We start from the raw sequence: 15,950 nt of genomic DNA on the forward strand, positions 1-15,950 counted from the left end.
CTTATTTTGTAGGTCACAGCTGGGGCCCAAGATTTGCATGTTCTAGTTACCCTGGTTGACTCAGACTCATGTGCTCCTTAAATCACACAGTGAGAAATGCCTCAAGCTGCTGTAATTTACATACACACATACGCCACAACAATTTGAGAGCAAGAAAACAGGTTTTGTTCATCTTTGAATAAACCACAATGTATAAAGCCTCGTATTTTAATTATCCACTACCTAAACCAATATCTTGAAAACAATCAACACTCAGTAAATGTTCATTAAGATTTTGTTACATGAATTTTATCTCAAAAAAATCTTGGAGTGCCTGGGTGGCTCAGTCAGTTAAGTGTCTGCCTTCCACTTAGGTCATGATCCTGGGGTCTTGGAATGGAGTTCCATATCAGGCTCCCTACTCATCGGGAGTCTGCTTCTCCCTCTTCCTCTGTCCCTCCCTCTGCTCACATTCTCTCTCTCTCTTTCACTCTCAAATAAATAAAACCTTAAAAAAAAAAAAAAAAACCTTTAAAAAAACAAGGAGGCACTCAAAACTATTGCTATATTTTGGGCAAAGCTACAAAGTGACTGATTATAAACAAAGCTTTTTAAGAGAAAAAGAAAAAGGAATGAACAGCGCATGCCTGACCCACATCTATAGGCCATGAGGCTGCTGGTGGCCCAAACCGCCACTGACCTGGATTCTGAAAAGCAAAAGCAAGACTCCTGAGCAAGGGTTGAAGAAACTATAAGTTCAGGTGGGCCAAGCTTCTGTCTTATTAATTATCCTAACACCTCCCATAGGATCTGACACTGTTGTATAATTTATCCTAAAACAATGAGGGGAAATTGCAGAGACCTTAAAAGTAATGTCACAGGACTGTGTATTTCAGGCTACAAATTCTCTGTATGGCAGATATGCAATAAGTCTGCTTTAAGTTTTGGCCATCTTTTGGGTTTGTTTTGCTTTAGGCTGGGGGATAACCACTGTCAGAAATTTCTACTGGAGTGCCAAATAAATTTAAATTTCAAGGCTTTGAGTATCTGATTCTGATAAAATTTCTTTCCTGAAATAAATCACACTAAGAATAACAGTCTCAATATTTTAAAGTGTAAGATGATTATCATCTTTGTGAATGACGTGTATGATGCTATGGGAGTGTTCACAGCTCAAACTCTAAGAGCTGGTAACCACAGTGAGAGCTTTCCATCTCCGCTGAGCAGTCACAAGGACAAGTAAAAGGAGACCAGAGCTGGCCGACCACTCCTGACTCTCTGGCAGGGGTCTGCACAAGATCTGGTGTACCTCATTAGACTGCCAAATTTATGGACAACACAGAATGTGTAACAAAAAGTCTAAAGATAAATTTCTAAGCCCAAGTTCTATTTATTTTAGACCCATGCCTTCTGAGTACCTAAAGTGTTTAAGATTTAGTTAAGGAGTTCTGATATTTCTCAAAGCAAGCAGTTATTCTATTCTTCCTCTGAAACCACAAAAGAACCACCACCACTTACATGTAAAAAGCCCTTCATGGTTTAGAAAGTACTTGCATATATATTACTGCATTCATCCTGCTAACATACTCATGAGGTTAATGGAATGGGCAAAATCATTCCCATCAACCCCATTTTATTTTTTTTTTAAGATTTTATTTATTTATTCATGAAAGACATAGAGAGAGAGGCACAGACATAGGCAGAGGGAGAAGCAGGCTCTCTGCATGGAGCCCAATGCATGACTTGATCCCAGGACCTGAGCTAAAGGCAGACCCTCAACCACTGAGCCACCCAGGTGCCTCATCCCTATTTTATAAATGAAGATAATGAGAAGAAAAATATGAGGTGACTGGCCCAAGTTGACAGTAAACAGCAGGCAAGACTTAAAGCCACTACACAGCGCACAACAAATAAAGGGCTGGAACTAAGAGACCCATGGCAAGAGGAAGCAAACAACTCAGAGGAAGGCAAAGGTGGGGAAGAGCTGGCAGCTTGTGAGTGGGGCTGGAGGCCAGCAAACCTCTGCTAGCAGAGGGCAACAAAGCTTGGCAGAACTTGCCCTACACGCAGCCAGAAGCTCAGTGAAGACAGTACAGGAGGCACCACTGGGCCCCTGCCTCTGCCTCCAGTATAACTGAGGCTATAAGCAGCAACAAAGACAAATGATCAGAAGACAGCATTTACACAACCAAGACGGGGACCAGGACTCACAAGAAGCCTAGATCTTGAAACCGTTACGGTAAGACAACTTGAACCATAAAATGGGCAAACCATTTATACTGTGCACTGAGCACCTACCCTGCCTCATTCAGGTACTGAGGTGAGCATGCAGCAGAATTCATCCCTTGTTCAAGGGGGCCCCAAAAGTGCAGGGTGGCAAAACTAAGCTATCAGAATGAGGTTATTTTAAGATTGAAAGAAACCTTAAAAAGAGAGCATTTCAGTCACCACTACAAGAAGGAAATTAAAGACCATGAATTTGCCCAAGATAAGAAATAGATGAAATAACACTTAGATATTACTGTAAGAGATCTACTGCAGTCAGTGACTTTCACACCAATCTTTCTCACTAGCCAAGTAGCCACTTCTCAACAATTTTCATCATACATCTTACCTTTTGGCTTTCAGCACATGTAGGACAGCTCTCAAAAACAGCTCATCAAATTCAACCTGTAGTTTCTCCAGAGAATAGGGCTGCTGGGCCAGACCCAGGCCTCGGTTGTAGCTCACAAACTGTGCCCAATGATCGCTCACATAACCCAGGGTCATCCTGAGCAGGAGGAAAGGCAATACGGCATTTTTCGTTAATACGCTCAACCCTGGCACCTTTATATTATATTTGAAGCACTCATTTATTCAATACATATTTATTGAACACCTACTATCTTCTAGGCTCTACAGAGAATTCAGTGGGGGGACAAACCCTACCCTCATGCGGCTTACATTTAGTGGAGAACAAACAGTCAATAAACAAAATAAAGTGAAAAATATAGTCTGTCATGTGGTTATAAGTGACGATGAGGAAAATAAGTAGGGGAGGGGCCTAAGGTTTCTCTGGAGCTGGCCAGAGTAAAGGAGCTGGCTGGGAGCAGAAAAGGCCTCATTAAAGAGGGGCATGGAAGCAAAGACTGGAAGAGGTCACGGGGACCTCTAAGGGAAGAGTGTCCAGGTAGAAGAAACAAGCAGTGTGAAGGCTCGAAGGCGTGTTCAGGAGGTTGGACGAATAGCAAGGCAGCCAGCACCTGAAAGCAAGCTAAGTGAGATGGAGACTAGCTAGAGAAGAAATCAGGAAAGTGACAGGAAACTAGACCATGACGACCAGGGCACTGTGAACACTTTCACTCTGAATAAGACTGGGAGCCAGGGGATGACATGGGCTGCTGTCTTATCTTTACAGGCAACACTGGCTGTTGTGAGAATAAGCTGAGGGGAAAAAGCCAGGGCAACAGCAGGAAGATTAAGTCGGAAGGCTATTATAATTATAATCAGGGAGAAATACCTGAGCGTGAACTAGGGTAGTAGCAGTGAAGGCGAGGAGAAGCAGCTGGATTCTGGAAATGGCATGTTTCATTAGTTCAAAAGGATGCACACCTTTCACACACTAACCCCTGCAACTGGAATGTATATTAAACTGATAACATAAAAAATAAATAAATAAATAAATAAAATAAACTGATAACATGTCTCATTTTGGTAGTTTTCTTTCTTAGAGGCACACAAAATATATCTTCAGAATTGGTGGCATCTCGGATTTGATGACAGATGGTATTTTGAAGGTAGAAATGACAGAATTGGCTGTTACACTGGATGTGGGGTGTAAAAAAGTCAGGGTAACAACAAGTATTCTGGCCCGAGCAACCATAAGAATAAAGTTGCCACCTACTGAAATTGGGAAGGCCATGGAGGAGTGGTTTGGGAGGTGAAGCAAGGGAGGTCTGTTGGGTGTATTAATACTACGATATTTGTGAGTCATGCAAGTGGAGGTGCTGAGTTGGCAGCTGGACTTACAAGCTTAAGAGAGAAGCCTGGGCTGGAAATAGAACTCTGAGAATCATAACAGTATTTAGATGATATTTAAAGACATGAGAATGGATGAGGTCCCAAGAGCAAGTTTAGATGGAGAGAAGAGGTCCAGGAACTGAGCCCTGAGGTGCTCTGACCTCCAGATGTTTGGGAGTGAGGATGAATATAACCAAGGAGCCATCAGGGAAGTGGAGGAGGAACCAGGAGAATGTGGGATCCTAGAAATCAAGCAAACAAAATGTTTTAAGGGGAAAGTGGGCAACTCTGAGAAAGCTATGTAAACTGTGGGAGAGATGTAAAGGAGGAGGAAGACTCAGAACTGGCCGCTGGATCAGTAGAACAGAGATCATTAGCAACTTTCATTCTTAAGAACTGGCTGGGGAGTATAAGGGGGAAAGCCTGACTGTGGAGAGTTCACACAGGAATGGAGGGAAAAAACTAGAACTGATAGATGACCTGAAGAAAGAGACTGTTCTACAACTGGAAGGTATGAGAAGAATCTGTGGGCAGCCCAGGTGGCTCAGTGGTTTAGTGCCACCTTCGGCCCTGGGTGGGATCCTGGAGACCCAGGACTGAGTCCCGTGTCAGGCTCCCTGCATGGAGCCTGCTTCTCCCTCTGCCTGTGTCTCTGCCTCTGCCTCTCTCTCTCTCTGTCTCTCATGAATAAATAAAATCTTAAAAAAAAAAAAAAGAAGAAGAAGAAGAATCTGTGATAGATACAAAGAAAAGAAAGCAGATGGAAAACAAAGAAAGAATAGTCATACTATATTATAATCATCAGCTGTAAATATTTACACAAATATTATAGAGTGAATGGTGACCTTAAAGCAATAAATAACAATGTCTTTCCTACAGAGTTATTGGGAGAATAAAACAAGGAGGTACACACCTGGCATTTAGTGAACAATTGATCCTGTATCACATCTACAAACCCAAGGACAGATTTTACCTTATTTTACCGAGCAGTATCAGAGAATAAACGTCTGACTTCTGATAAGAAGTATATGGGCTTTTAGCTCTTAAGAAATTACTCTTCAAGTCATCAGCCATCCTTCCTTCCATCATCTTTTTTTCATTATCCTCTACTGAATGCTTTCTTAAGATATTAAAAGTCACCCCCCAGCCTTGCAGGGCATCCTATAATCATTTACCTGGCTTTACAAAGTACATGGATACACATCGAAAATAAACTAATTAGAATCCATTTTGTTTTAGAAACATAACTGGAGAAGGGGAGAAGTTTTAGAGGATTTTTTTGGAGAGAAGAGAGATTAGAAGAAATAACAGCATACTGATATGCTGTAGGGAATGACAGGAAAGACAGAAAATTTAATGATGCAGAAAAGGGGATATAAAATCAATTCTTCAATGAAAAGCAGTACATGTTCTCCAAATTTATTCATACTTGGAAATAAAAGCATAAATCCATTTTTCAATCAAATAAATGGTGATGCTTTCCCCAGTTCAAATACAGTGGCCACTGACGGAAGTCTTTGCAACTTTCTTTAAATGGTATTTACCAGAAAATCAGAATAGGAATAAATAAGAGCGGCAAGAGGGAAACAATGACACAAAAGAGCTACTGCCAATCTTCCACAGCTAAGTGACAATTCCCAGGCAAAACAAGAAGGCAGAAGAAAACAGGGAGCACAGGAAAAGGAAAAAAGCTTCAAAGAGGCTTCATTTTCCTTTACTGAGTTGAGTTTCTCTGGCCCAGTTCAACCCAGCAACTGCTTTGAGGACCTTGACTCCAAGGATAATTACCTAGCAAATTAGTTAAATTTGATGTAATTAACCACATATTCTGACTGGAAGCATTTATGGAATTCCTATCTGTCAGATGGTGAAAAAAAATTCTTACTTTTATGATAAATCAGACCTGAAGCATACACTGAAATGTCCATCATCCCAATTTCACAGTGTAAGTGTCTGACCCAGGGGAAGGCAGATACAAACAGATGTACCAACAGTAGTATTACCTGATCATATAACCAATTCGCTTCACAAACTGCCTGTAGCGTGCTCTATTAAAGGTTTCTAACCCCACAGCCAGAAGCTCCACTAGTGAGTTAGCAAAGGCAAAAATTTTCATCATCTCTTGAGGTCTTGTTGTTTCAGGTGAATAATCACCTAGAAGTTAATCGGAGAAAAGGAAGAAATCATAATTACTATGAAAACACACCGAAGGACATGGGTACAAATACCCCAATGAGTTAACAAAGCTGTGGCAGAGAAAATTTAACAATCTCCATTGCTCTGGCTCCTCTGCCAATATGAAATGGAAAACCTGAGACAAAATGCAAAATGAAAACAATATATTAAAGCTGGGCAAAGTAGGGGTGCCTGGGTGGCTCAATCAGTTAAGTAGGAAGTGCTGACCTTCGGCTCAGGTCATGATCTCGGAGTCCCGGAATCAAGCCCCATGTTGAGCTCCCTGCTTCACAGAGTCTGCTTGTCCCTCCCCCTCTCCTTTTGCCCTTCCCCCTGCTCCTGCGCATGTGCACTCTCTCTCCCTCTCTGAAATAAACAAAATCTTTAAAAAAAAAAAAAAAAAAAAAAAGCTAGACAATGTGCAAGCTAGCTGACCTTTCTGCATTTCAGCACTAGTTGGGAAATTATAAGGACAAGAGAAAAGAAGGGAATCTCACTGACATCTGATGCAACCATGTTTGCATGGTATGGCCAGGCATGGGGGAACCTGAATCAGGAACCTGCCTGAGATGGAAGGCTAGACACTGAGTTCCTGTGCTGAGCTTGCCACTATCCTATTTAACACATGATAAAAGAAATCAGTCTACCTTTTGCTTTAAACCCAAGAAGATGCTGAAAGAGTTCATGGAATGGAAACTGTGATAAAAGGATAACCAAGTCATCTTCATTAAGGAGAAGCCAACTGGTCTCAGGGTCTTCATCCTAAGGGGAAAAAAATGCAAAACTGTGTCAGCTGATTTCACCAGAACGCACCACGGTCTAGAGTTACAAGAGCTAAATTATCACAGATACAAGTGGTACATGGTACATATGTCTTCATGGAGTTTTCCTCTTCCTATCAGATTCATAAATGGGCTGTAAAACCCCCAAATTACAAGCACAATTTTATGTGCATCTGGGTCATATGCATTCTTCTGTGGCTGAAATTGTTTTGACATCAATTAAAGAACCACATACTGACTCCAAATTATTTTAGCTACAAGTCTCTTGCCCCCAAATCAAGGCCTACTGTAATACTCAACTGCCTTATGGCAAAGTTATTTGCATTTACTGTAGATACCTGAAGCTCTGTTGTCAATTTGCTAAAGCAGGAGAGGCTTGTAGGCCATTACATAGAGATTATATAGGGGAAACCTTTGGGTTTTTTTGATACAGAAGACTGAAGTCATCTTAGAAATTAAGCTGGTTTTTGTCCTAAAATATGTTACATTCAAAAGGGAATGTTATAAAAAGATCCAGAGATCCTGAAGAATGTATCACCTCAATTTCAACACAAGACTAATGTAATTCATTCATCATTTCCCAAGCCACTCATTCCCCCACTCCCACCCTATTTTAGGTCCTAAATGGCTAACAAACAAGCCTCAGAAACTCTACCTAGAGCAGTAAGTAGCTCTCCACTCTAGCTGCACATGAGAATCACCAGGGAGGCTGTCACACATCTGAATGTCTGGGCATGGGCCTGGGAAAGATTTTTAAGTTGCCGAGGCAGTTCCAACATACAGCTGGCAGCTAGCAACCACTGATGTGGATAATCCAGGAGGCCTTCCTCCCCACAGCCTTTCCTGAGTTAACAGCACTCCCAACATTCTCGCCTATGTCACAAGTTCTTGAATTCACTCAGCAGTCAGGGTGTGCTAGCCAGGAACCAGGCACCACTGGGGAGTTCCCAACCATTATCTGCCTCTGGGAATAAACGTAGGAAATCCCACAGAGAAAAGACTTCTCTCTCAGGGGAGAACATTCTTGGGGGGAAAACACTTGTCCCACCACAATCTTTGAAAGACCAGTTTGCACCAGCTCCTGGGAAGCTCTCTTCAAGGTGACTGGTGAATCTTTAGCAGAGATGTCTGAAGAGTCAAGTGAGTTGTGAAGGGGCTCCCCGTTTATGAATGAGCATTCAGTTAAATACACAAACGTGATCCCCACAGCTGCCACGGCTGTCATTCTGTGAACTGTCTGCTGCTAGCCATCAACTTCTTTTAAAAGAGAGTCTTAGTAAATCTGGCCCCTGGCCACCCCACACAGCATATCACATCAGGATGAGGAGCTTAAGAAAGCACTAAGGCAAATAACCAGCTGGAGGAAATTCCCTATGCACAGCAGAAAGAAACATCAGTAAGCCCTACCTTGAGAAATTGGATTTTGATCATTCGATTCTTACCATGAATAAAGAACCATCTTCTACCTTGCAAATGGGAAGATCTGGGTAAGAAGTATTTGTAACAGATAAAGGAAGACCTTGGGAAGCTCCCGCCCTTTATTCCACAGGCTCCCATTACCTGCTGGTGGGACCTCAAGCCCCAGACCTGTGACTTCATAAAAGAAAATCCTAATAGAAGTTTTACACCATATGGAAATATTCCCAGGTTTCAAATTCTCCCAGCTAAATAGGAAGACATCCTACACAAGGGTGACAACACAGCACACACTAGCTCAGAGCACAGGCACTAGAAGCTCCACCATTCACTGACCTTCTGACCTGGGAAAAATCCTTCATCCCCTGCACCTCCGTTTTCTCAGACCAATACATGCGTCTCATGGGATTGTGGGCAGAGGTCAGTGAAAGACAATGTGAAAAGTGCTTAGAACAATGCGCAGCACACAAGAGGAGCTTGACAATGATTAATTAAAATAACGCAAACATGATGCATTACCTCTTCTCCTCCCTCATCTACTAGAGTCCATGTCCCAGATGCAGGCCCCGAGGTGGATGGCTTCTGCTCACTGGGCTTCATGTGGCACAGGAACTCTGCTCGATTCCTAAAAGACAACGGAAATCATACCAATCACATGTTTACCAATCACATGTTTAAGAGCCCACATGCAGGCACTCTGGGTCATCTACTCACCCTAGAGAAGAGTCAGCCATCCACCCAATCTTCAAATGGTTTAAATTAATAAATGAGAAATAAGAACTGGCTAAGACTCAAAGAGGCTAAAACCTCACAAATTGTGTGCAGACCTCGACCATTCTGAATTAGTAGTGATGAGTTAACTGCAGAGAAGTGGTTATGCTGGCACAGTTCCCATACACTATGGGACCTCAATACATACAGGTTCTGCGGCACCTCAAGTCAAGCCAGGCTTACAAACTTTTACTGCCACATCCACAGCTTTGAGGAACCAAACCTTACCAAATTAAAAAGGATAATCTGCAGGAAACTCAAAAGCTCATTTAGGGCAAAAGAGTACCTCCAAAGGCAAAAACATTTTTATGTCAAAATCCTATCTAACACGTGTTGGAGAAGCCCCGAGTCCAGGCAGAGAGAGAGGGAACTGGAGAGAAGTCTTGCCAGCCAGACTTCACAAGGTGGTGGCTAGACCCAATGAGTAGGTGGAGCCAGAGAACTTTCTTCTCTTGGACCACAACATGGTTTTTGGCCCCCTGTTCCTTCCCCTCTGGCCTGACCCTAAAAAATTCATCCATTTCTTCTTGTTACAGGAACTTTCTCCCAAAACTTCCAGCTCTGTAGGTCCACTGCTGCCCTTTCCACCCACAGAGCTCCAATCCTGAAACTCCAAATGTCCACTGGTACCTGCCACTCGTATGCGTCCACTTGTATGCCTCAACGACCTCAGACTCTCCTCCTCGTAAAATGGCTCTCCTCTCTGTCCTTCCAGTCTGTTAGGGTGCCAGTGCCCTCACAGCCCCCCAGGCTCAGACGTCTACAGAGTTCTGTCTCCACACTCCTTTCCCCAAAGTTCCTTATTTAGTCTGCTACTTAATCCTTTTCTGGGAAGATAACTTTTAGGTTCCCCTCCTCCTCTTTCCCCCAATCATGACCTCAACGCAGGGTCTAAGGCAGACAGGCTTTCCAGGACCAAGAGCCGGTCACCCCACATAGACTGTGCCTTCTCCCCCAATTAAATGCCCTCTCGATGATGAGCTGGGATCCAGAGCCAGGAGAGCCAGAAGTCTCTAACTGTAAGTCAACGAAGCAGAAGCACATCTTCTCCTGCCTCTACTCAATCCTAACCTTCTTTGATACAATACTCACCTTTGTTCAAAAGCCCTTAACTGCTACCAGAGCCAGACCATATCAAATCTGGATCCCTCTGTCTCAATGTGAGAACCGTCTATAATCCAAGTCGCTATGGTTATTCTACTATATGACTGTCTCCCATGCAGTCCTTCACTGCAGCCAAGCTGATCTCCTACCTGTCTCCTCCTGCAGCCATCTGTACCTGTACTTTGGGCCCCTGCCTCTTCTCCCCATCAACAGTGCCCTGCCTGCTCCTTCTCCTCCTGAGATCTACATCATTCTTGCAACCCAGCTCACACACTGGGAACCTTCTCTCACTGTTCCACCCTCCTCCCTTCAGTCTCCTCAGTGCTAGTATGCCAATCGCAGCTTCATGTATTGGCACTCGGATCTCTGTACTTCTTCCCCTCTCTACTACATCTCTTCTTCTAAGGAAAAAATGATCTTTCTTGTCTCTCCACAGCATGTTTCATAATGACATATATGACAGGAAAGGCAAACCCACTAAAAAGGGGAGTCCAAAAAAAAGTATAACTTTATAAATAAGCAGTTAATAAGGTCATCTGGGGACAAAGGGTATCCAGCCCAAGGAAAATCCACAATATTAAATTCTGGAATGCTGACACTTCCCTTAGCAGTTATTTGGATCTGGGTAGTTTAGGAAGCCAATCCTTTGGTAGAAAGAAGCATTTCAATTTCTACTTCATAAAGCTCTTCCACACTTACTTGACAGGAGACATTAGCAGGGCAAGGGACTGCATAAAATGAAAGACCCCTGATGGGTTATTCAACACTTTGATCTGAAATCAGAAAAGGAAAAGGCATACTGTAGAAAACCGACAACCCAAGTATCCATCATCTTAGTTCACCGGCATTCCAACAAAGGGAGCTATTACAAAAAACAAAGATGGAAGTAAGACCTAATCCTTAAGATTGAGAGCACAGCTCATAGGTTACATGGTAGTACTGATTTGGCTGGACTCACAGAGCAGCACTAGTTGAACAGTTTACTTCAACCACTGTAACCATATAGGACGAAGAACAATACTGCTCTTTTCATCCAAAGACAAAACAAAACAAAACAAAATAAAAAAATCCTCTGCCCACCTAAAAAGATTCAAACTTCTCACCACCAGAAATACTTAAGAAAAGGTAATGTGGAGAAGCTGAGCACACACTGGCTTCCACCCATCTGAGTGGTCGCTGTGAGTAACAAAACCACTCAAAAGCAAGCAGCAGAGAGGAGAAACCGTAAATCATATAATCAGCACTGAAGGTGATTATATGAGAGCTGATTGCACAGATATGGATCTCTGCAAGCATTAAAGAACTCTGAGATGCTCATGGTTTCTGTTTTGCCTATACCAACTGTGGTGTGAGGTGGACTGATTTAGGAAGCTATGTTGAATATTACAAAAAAAAAAAAAAAAAAAAAAAGCCTAATGAGTCTTCCTGCACAGAAATTTTCCACAATTAAATACTACTCAATCTACCAAGCCAGACTACAAGGAAACTTTTGCAATTCTATTTTAATGTCATCAATTATGGATGGCCCAAGAAGTTTCAGCATAAAAACTCCTGTGAATACATAAAACATATACTAAAATATTTTAAGAATTCTATTTTAAAGGTCAATATTTTTAAATAGCTTTTTAAAGGGAAAAATTCTTTCTTTAGGACAAATATTTAACAAAATCTCTCTCATCCCACTCAAAATCAGACCATTCAGCATACCTGTATGAAAGGAACAGCCCATTTACTAACACCAGCCGGGCATCGAAGAATATGGTTTAAAAGGAAGAAGTGATCTCCAGGACAGCCAACTCTTTGTAACACTGACACCTGAACAGGGAAGGACACAGAGTTTCACTATTTAATAAAAAGAAAAACATAAAAAAAAAAAAAAAAAAGAAAGAAAAACATACCTAGGGGTCTAGTAAAATCACTTAGCCAATGTTTAAAACATATGGATCTTTCAGAAAAGTAATCAGAGATCTACTGCATATATACATACTGTATTTGTGTGTGTATATATGTATATATATGTATATATGGTTGTGTGTATATATATATATATATATATATAGTATGTATATAGTATATAACCAGACAGATACTATTAACAGGTTGAGTTTCTACCACAGAGACACATGGAGGCCTAAGAACCTTGGAGTACTATGATAAAAACAGCATAAACAGTTTCCCTGAAAACCCAGTTTTTATTATCTGGCAAAATACAACTTACTTACTGTGTGGTAACGTGATTAGATACAAGTCAAATAGTTTAATCTAGTCTCAGTTTGTAATAAATTCTCAAATCCAAAGAAGTATGCCTGGAACCTTATCACATATGTAAGAACTCTAGTGTGAATCTAAAAAAAAAGCACCCAAGGCAGCCCCATTGAAAACATAACCTCTAACAAATAAGCCTTCCTCTCTAATACACTTAACATCTTTCTTAAATTTCCCAAATCCTGATATCTGCCTTTTTTCTCTTAAGTCTTTTAAGAATGGAAGGTTTTAGATCGGCTACCTGTATTCTACGTATACATCCTGTCTCTAATTTAGTAGTGTGCTTCCCACATTTCCATTTCTTCCTAAATGGAAGGCCTAAGATTATTTAGCTTAAAATGTATCAGAAAGAAAAATCCTTTGTGCTTAATAACACACTAAATAAGTGTAACTTATTTCCATGTGTCATGAACAAAGAAAATGTCACTAATTAACATATTAAACAAATTAGCTGAAGAAGCTGTTGAAAAAAAAAAAAAACTAGGAGAAGGCATAATTCTTCAATTATTTGTTCCCTTACCAATTTCTGCAGCCAGAGAAGAATATCGTCATGGAACTGAGCATCTTCATTAACTCTCCTGGTGAACATGAATAAGACACTAATGCACTCCTTTAGTTGACACAGGTCAGAAGGAAAGCTTTCTGTCTGTTTACAAGCTATAAATTAAAAAGAGGATTAAATGAACCTCAAGTAAATGGTGTTTTGGAGAGAATTTTTAGTGTCTCTACCTATAAATAAATAAATAGATAAATAAAATCTCTTCAAAATACTTAGTTCAGATAAAAATCCAAGGAGAAAAGATGCATCAAAAATATCAGAATTTGGGAACCCTGGGTGGCGCAGCGGTTTGGCGCCTGCCTTTGGCCCAGGGCGCGATCCTGGAGACCCGGGATCGAATCCCACGTCGGGCTCCTGGTGCATGGAGCCTGCTTCTCCTTCTGCCTATGTCTCTACCTCTCTCTCTCTCTCTCCGTGTGACTATCATAAATAAATAAAAAATTTAAAAAAAAAATATCAGAATTTTGGGGCACCTGGCTGGCTCAGTTGGAAGAGCATGTGACTCGATCTTGGGATCATGAGTTCAAGCCCCACGTTGGGTATAGAGACTACTTGAATAAATAAAACTTTTTAAAAAAATCTGAATTTCTACTAAATATGTAATTCAAAAAAGTATTTAACTTTGTGAAATAGTACAAAGTAAGGGAAAATTAACTTCATCAAAATCCATTTTTTATTTAAAAATCAGCAGATCTCTGGTCTAACCCCAGCTCTTTGATTAGTTGTGAAAACAACGGGCGGGGGTGGGGGGATTTTTTTTTTTTTTTTTTTTTTTTGAGAGCAGGAGAGAAGAGATAGAATCTCAATGCCCAATGGAGAGCCCAATGCGAGGCTTGATCTCACAGCCCTGAGATTATGATCTGAGCCAAAATCAAAAGTCAGATGGTGATAAAAATATCAACACCTGAGCACGCAGGCACCCAGGATGCTCCTACTGTAAATATTCCTAATATCTCCCCAGAAATAAAAATTGTGTAATTCAATTAACTAATTCATGTCTAACATATTATACAATTAAAGCTAGTTTTGTAAAACCCAAATACAATGAAAAATGCAGAACATTATAGATCCTCTGATGAAAGTTTTATAAACAGCCCAAGAAACCAGACAAGCAAAAATAAAGTAGAAAAGACACAGGATGAAAAAGTATGCTGAGTATCAGTTTTAGAATCAAAATGTATTTGAATTCTACTTGGTCAACAGCACACAAATTGGGACTAAGGAACATTAATGATAAAAGCAAGCTTTTTGACTTCCCAGAGAAGCAGAGACTAACAGCCACGGGGAAGGGAGACCTAGCATTGCTCCCAAGAAATGTTATTAAGGGATATCTCAATCCTACTCTGGGCAAGGCCAGGTGAAACAGCTGGCATAAATGTTCCCTTAAGATATCAATTAGTACACAATCAATTCAACCAACTCCTCAATTCCTTTTTCATTGCAGACACAAGAGTGAGACTTTCGGGATTCACATACCTCGGCCTTGAACTGCTAAAGATCTCAGAAGAGTTGAACTATTGAGTAAGGCATAAATGTACGACTCCACTTGCAATTTTGAGAGCACAGAAGTGTACGAATGCAGAGCAAGGGTCTGATGGAGGTGCTCAGATTTGGCATCAAATAGCTTCTTTAGCTCCCCCAGTGCATTTTCATTCATCTCTACTCTTTGGAAGCGGTGATAGCCTGAAACCTTCACTTGATCTGCACAGATACCCTAGCAAGGGACAAAAGGGTAAAATAAGACACCAGTTAACTCTTTACACTTGAAGTAATCAGCCTGCAGGCATACAATGTGTTGGCTTTGGTACCACCTTCAAAGAGCTTATAAATCACAGCGAGGGGATTTATAAAGACTACCATCCAGGAACAAGAAGTCAAATATATAATGAGGTGCCAAAAGGGATCATGCCAATCACAAAGCATCATAAGGTCAAAGAAGGAAAAAGAAACCCTAAGAAGAAAATAATAGAACTTGTCCCTAAGAGTCTCATGATTGATAATCTTACCTTCAACTCTATAAACACAGAAGTCAATGTGATATCCCCACAACTTCAAGGGACTTCAAAATATCTCTGTACCTACCCTCATTCTTTGTGATTCTGATCAAAAGAAACTCCTCTCCTTTCCAATACTAATAACCTCCAGCTGTGTTCCTGATTCTACCCTCTCCCCTATTTCCCCTCTCCATGGACTCCTTTCTTCCTGCAAAGAGAGATACACAGGTCTCCCAATGAGCAAAGATTAGGGATGAGGGAAAGCACATGTTTCTCCTATGTCCTCCAGCTTCCCTTCACTTCCCTTCTTGGCCAAACCTGCCAACAGTGGCCTTCTCTTCCTTGCTGTCCTTCCCAGGCCCTGGTGAAATGGCTTCCCTAATGGTCACCGTGGCCTCCACAGAGTCACATCTAATTGCCTTCCTGTTTCCTCATCTCTCAAGCTTATTCCACAGATCATCCTCTCCTTGACACTCTCTACCCACTTGGATGTTCCTGGCATTATGCCCAAGGTTACAAACCAAAGGGTCCACAGGCCAAATCTGCCCTGGAAACATGGCTTACTTGGCCTCTACTCTCTACTTTGTTGCCAACATTTACAAATCAGGATCCTTCACACAGAAATCCAGATATCCAGCTGCTCTTAGGAAATGAAAAGATGTAACAATGCTGGCCCAGCACAATACTGCGGCAATAGTCAGCCAGAACCCAAGAGCCGCTGCCCCCACTGGACCAGGCATGAGCCTACCCAGGGACCACCGTCCCACTGGGCACACTACATTCCTCCAGGTCACCTGCATGGCCACTGTAGGTATCTGGCTTTGTGACTCCTACACCATACTACTCTGGGCTAGGACAGGGTCAATGTAAATATAAGCATACTCCACACCTGGATGGCATCACAAG

The 15,950-nt window shown here is 41.5% G+C and overlaps 1 protein-coding gene across 4 annotated transcripts in view; it reads right to left on the bottom strand.

Annotated features, from left to right (window-relative positions):
- EPG5 (ectopic P-granules 5 autophagy tethering factor) overlaps nucleotides 1-15,950 on the bottom strand; it is a 101,467-nt gene that overhangs the window by 72,654 nt on the left and 12,863 nt on the right. For all 4 annotated transcript variants that reach the window (XM_072732280.1, XM_025997047.2, XM_072732282.1 and 1 more), the window contains exons 3-10: nucleotides 14,527-14,764; nucleotides 13,012-13,148; nucleotides 11,934-12,041; nucleotides 10,926-10,999; nucleotides 8,871-8,976; nucleotides 6,801-6,915; nucleotides 5,982-6,132; nucleotides 2,594-2,749 (exon numbers count right to left, since the gene is read on the bottom strand). In XM_072732280.1, coding sequence (XP_072588381.1) covers nucleotides 2,594-2,749; nucleotides 5,982-6,132; nucleotides 6,801-6,915; nucleotides 8,871-8,976; nucleotides 10,926-10,999; nucleotides 11,934-12,041; nucleotides 13,012-13,148; nucleotides 14,527-14,764 — 1,085 coding nt within the window. The remainder of the gene's footprint in view (nucleotides 1-2,593; nucleotides 2,750-5,981; nucleotides 6,133-6,800; nucleotides 6,916-8,870; nucleotides 8,977-10,925; nucleotides 11,000-11,933; nucleotides 12,042-13,011; nucleotides 13,149-14,526; nucleotides 14,765-15,950) is intronic.

This window comes from Vulpes vulpes, chromosome 13 (assembly GCF_048418805.1).
Source record: "Vulpes vulpes isolate BD-2025 chromosome 13, VulVul3, whole genome shotgun sequence".
In the NCBI taxonomy this organism is placed as follows: domain Eukaryota; kingdom Metazoa; phylum Chordata; class Mammalia; order Carnivora; family Canidae; genus Vulpes; species Vulpes vulpes.